Source organism: Porites lutea, chromosome 8, assembly GCF_958299795.1.
Source record: "Porites lutea chromosome 8, jaPorLute2.1, whole genome shotgun sequence".
NCBI classification, from domain to species: domain Eukaryota; kingdom Metazoa; phylum Cnidaria; class Anthozoa; order Scleractinia; family Poritidae; genus Porites; species Porites lutea.
The window spans coordinates 1,525,001-1,529,451 of record NC_133208.1 but is presented as its reverse complement, the minus strand read 5'-3'; the positions used below and the strand labels follow the sequence as shown (position 1 = coordinate 1,529,451).

Below are 4,451 nucleotides of genomic sequence, written 5' to 3'. Positions count from 1 at the left end.
CCAGTACTTTATGGAGAAAAACTCAGTAGTTCTGAACCCATTGAAATAGCCTGCGTAGCAGGCGCTTGGAAGTTTAGTACACTTTTGGAGGACATAAAAAAAGCTTGTCTGCCTCTCTTCCGTCCACTCTTTAGCTTTTTTACTCTAACTTTGTTAGTATTACTTTGATTTCACCGCTATTATAGCAATCTTTACTTCATTTCTTTTTCTTCAACGGCTTTAAGATAAAACAAATCTATGAAATATCCCAGGAGCCGAGTAATCGGCTCCTGAATACGGCCTCAGGCTAAAATATTGCAGCAACAAATTGTTTCCAATCTTTGAAGTATTTGTTTCTTTACTCGTCTTTCGGGCTATCTTGACTCCAATTTTTTTTTTTTTAAAGTGAGATTGATATGTAATACTGACCTTAACTGGTCTTTTAAAAAATTAGAAAGGATAAAATTAAAGCAAACAGAATTTTACGTACATTGAATATAAAAATCAATAATACATTACTCAAAAGGCTGAAGCTCCCTATTGGGCAATAAATTGAACTGAAAGATTCTCTGCAACGAACCTGAAAAGCGAAACATGTATTAAATATTCTCAGAACGTATTAAGCGGACAGTTCAAATCTTTTTCTCATACGTTCTGTACTGAGACTGGTTGTGTGTATTTAACAAAAGGGCCAGGTTATGCTTTTTAAAGCTGAAATCTCAGCATTTACCAAACGATGACGGACTGAATTGATTGAGTTACTAAAATTACTAATTCTAACTGCACTACTTTTGCTTTTAGGGGAGCACTTCGGTGGCCCACTAGGGTCATGCTGCAAATTAAAAATAATTACTGCAAATAAAAAAAAGTTGCTGCAATCCAAAAAACCTTACTGTACATAATGAAGTTGCTGGCGGATTAATATAATTTCCTATCATGCCTGTTAGAGTTTGTTAGATTGAACACAACTGGATGATAAATAATAATAAATACTTTATTAAGAATGGGAAATCTATGAGACCTATCAGGGATAAAAAGAATAAACTGGTCTAAACGAGATGTCCGCCCTATACATATTCGGTTTTTTTTTTAGCTATACGACTACAAGGGCGAACCGAACAGGATTGACTGAATACTTGACGCACTTAAATAAAATTACCGCTAATAATTTTATGTCTGTAACACTCAGACATACATAATTATTAACATTATTCAGCCTCATTCAATAATTGTTAAATAATAAGAACCTACAAAAATAGTGTTAACAAAAAAAAATTTAAAATTCTCCGAATTAAGAAACGAAAGAAAATAAGTTCAAATACATTCTAGGAATAAAATAGTTATCGAGCAGAAAAATAAATAGTGAACTAAGTTCATTCAAGAGTTCTATAAATAAATATTAACGAACAATAAACATGTATTGAAATGCAAACTTTCCATGAATTGCATTATAAGTATAAATACTGTGTAGACCTATGAAAAAAATCAGGAATGGCATGGACTTCATACCAAGAGTCACATTATGGCTCTTGCTTCATACTGATAGCAAGTGCATTAAAAACTAAACTGATGCATCATAAAATAGATCTGGCAATGTCATAATGTACACCAGTGATTAATCCTTTCCCAATCCTTGACGTTTTATCAAAACATATCTACCAAAGAAATAAACTACGCCTATTATAAACGTATCCCAAAACAGTTATTTACTGGAAAAGTGTTTACTCGCTATCTTTATGCACAACAAAATCATTACAATTAAAACTCAGAGATTTCTATTTTTCTTTTTTAAATTGTTGAATCGCATTCTTTTTGCAAATCAGAAACGTTTTCGCTTTGGCACTGTTGATTCACCAATCTGCACTTTCTGCCAAACTGACATTGAATCCATCGAGCATTTACTTTTCTCCTGAGTTTCGGAATCACTTTCTGTCCTGGCTTAGTGGGATAATAATAATAATAATAATAATAATAATAATAATAATAATAATAATAATAATAGTAAGTTTAACATTTACTCTTCGAAATGTCAGACAGGTATGCCTTTCCTTCAGGCTTTCATTGCTAGGACTAGGCGTATGACTTCATACAGCCAGGAAAATGGACAAACTCAACAAGCAACTTAAAAAGTGGGAGAAGTTAATCAGTGCCATTTCTAATAAGTGATGTTGTAGGAATCGATTGTTATTAATTTAATTTGTGCGTTGCTTTTTTTCTGCATCAGTTTAGGTGCATCTAAGTGAGACTGTTTGCTTTTATCTATAACAGCTCCTTTGTTTTTTCTTTTTCCATTTTTCCTAAGAGGATGGTATATGCTTGATACTGACAGAAAGTACATTAAAAACTGGCGAATCATAAAAATAGTAAAAAAATAAAATCTCGGGCAAAATGTAAATGACATTTAGGAAGTGTAACATCAGTTTTTGTTGATCTTGTGCTTCTAGCATGTTGGTAAAGAGACTGGTAGTTTAAAAAGTAGTGGAATGTATCCGGGGATTTTTCCAGCCTTATTGATCAACAGCAAGCAGTGTTAGCATCATTTGTCTTCAACATTGTTTCATTTTTAAACTGATAAGTAACGACGAAGCACACCACTGAAGTGTTTAGACCCAGAGTGAGCTAAAAAAGAGGCCCGCATTTTTTTAACAAGCTTCTCACATTCTGTCTCCCACTTGTACTTTTTGTCGTAGGCCTTTCGGAGAGAGCAAGCTTCCTTTAGCCGGATTTCCCTTGGTGTTTCCCTCACACGACTAATAGCTTTGCCCCATTCTTCGGCATTGTCAGAATCAACCAAAAATGCCCTTCCAAAAGGAATAGTTTTAATAGCTTTTCCGATTCCCGAATTTTCGCTCACCAAAATCGGAAGTCCAGCGGAAAGTGCTTCAAGAGCAGTGAGGCCAAAGCCTTCCGTTCGAGACGGCATAACAGCGAGATCCGCCTCGAAAAAGAAAAGCTTAAGTGTGTCGCGACTCTTAACAAAGCCCTGCACAATTAGCTGAGAAGAAGGAATGCCACATTTCAAAAATTCGTCTGTTACCTCTTTTTCTTTCCCATTGGGCGCCCCGACAAATTTTAGACGGTAGGTTTTGTCCTTTAAGCCTGCTATAGCTTTAGCAGCTATATCGTAACCCTTTAGTTTAAAATCTTTCGAGTCACCCCGACCAAACACTAAGATGCGGAACTCTTCTCTCTCCTGACTGGCTTGCTTCGACTCTGCGAACTCCGAAAAAATTCCAGGTGTGATATTTATCACATCTTCATCTCTACCGTACAACCGAAGTTTGGCTGAGACAGCTTCCTTTAGCTTTGGTCCAACGGCCACGACCAAATCAGCTTCCTTACACAAATCTATTTCAGTTCGTTGTTTTTCCTCGCCTTCAGGAATCGCTGTTTCGCCTTCCTTAAACATTGCAAGCTCTTCACTGGCAGTGTGTACTATATGAACTCGTTTGCATTTGCGCTGTTCTGCTATGACCTGGGCTGGTACTCCGAGCTTCTGACCATGGCCTATAACGACGTCAATATTGAGATCATCAGAAGGAAAACACAATTTCATGATGCGATCAGACGTGGCCTTCACGTCTGGTGTGGCAAGACGCACATTAAATTCATGAGCTTCCCACTTCTCTTTTTCATCGTAACGTAGCAGTAGAACGGCTACCTCTACATCAGGCTGACGTGCCAGGTGCTTTGCTAGTTCTCTGTTCAGCGTAGACAAACCGCCCTTTGAGGATCCCCATTCGTCTCCCAAAAGAGTCACTCTTAAAGGTCTTCTATCAAAAGAAATTGACGCTCTGTCAATTGTGTTGACCTACAGAAAGACAAAAGAAGTACTGCATTAAGATTGGCAAATTTAAACTTAAAAAGAGTAGGAACGATTAACATCATATGAGCTTAATTTGCCTGGACAAAATATAATTTTAGTTAATGGTTTTGCACTGTCTATCGGAACCTCATCCCTATAAAAGTGGCGTGGCACACAGCGGCTGCAAAGACAACAAGCTAATATATTAAGTAAGAGAACTGGCAAAATTCGTTGCTTTTAATTATTACGCTTTACAGTATTAGGAGGGAGGACCAGGAATATGAGACTTTAAAGGGCAAACAAGGAAAACTGGAAGAAAGAGAGAACTGCTACCCAGATAAGCTAATTCCTTTCCCACGCGGAATATCATTTGCAAAATTATTCGTTTCCACTTTCCGAACTCTGCTCCAAATTAAAAATTTTTCCCAACGTTGATTTCGTAAAACATGGTCAATTCAAGGGAGCATTAGTTATTACAAGCATATACATTTCGCTTAGTTTTGAAATAGAATTATAGCGCAAACAAGAGTAGTTTTTTGTGTGCGACGCCCACAACATCAAGGCAATAGCCAGGTGCCTTTATACTGTAGGCAACGTGGTGATGGGTACAGTGGCAATTTTCGTATGGTTTACGGTATACACTGATAGTTTCGAAACAAACAATCAT

The 4,451-nt window shown here is 36.8% G+C and overlaps 1 protein-coding gene across 1 annotated transcript in view; it reads right to left on the bottom strand.

The window, feature by feature from the left end:
- Window positions 1-230: 230 nt before the first annotated feature.
- The window catches only part of LOC140946731 (uncharacterized), a 15,194-nt gene continuing 10,973 nt past the window's right edge, over window positions 231-4,451 (bottom strand). The window contains exon 10 of the mRNA XM_073395837.1: window positions 231-3,790. Within this exon, the coding sequence (XP_073251938.1) occupies window positions 2,543-3,790 (1,248 nt within the window). The 3' untranslated portion in view covers window positions 231-2,542. The remainder of the gene's footprint in view (window positions 3,791-4,451) is intronic.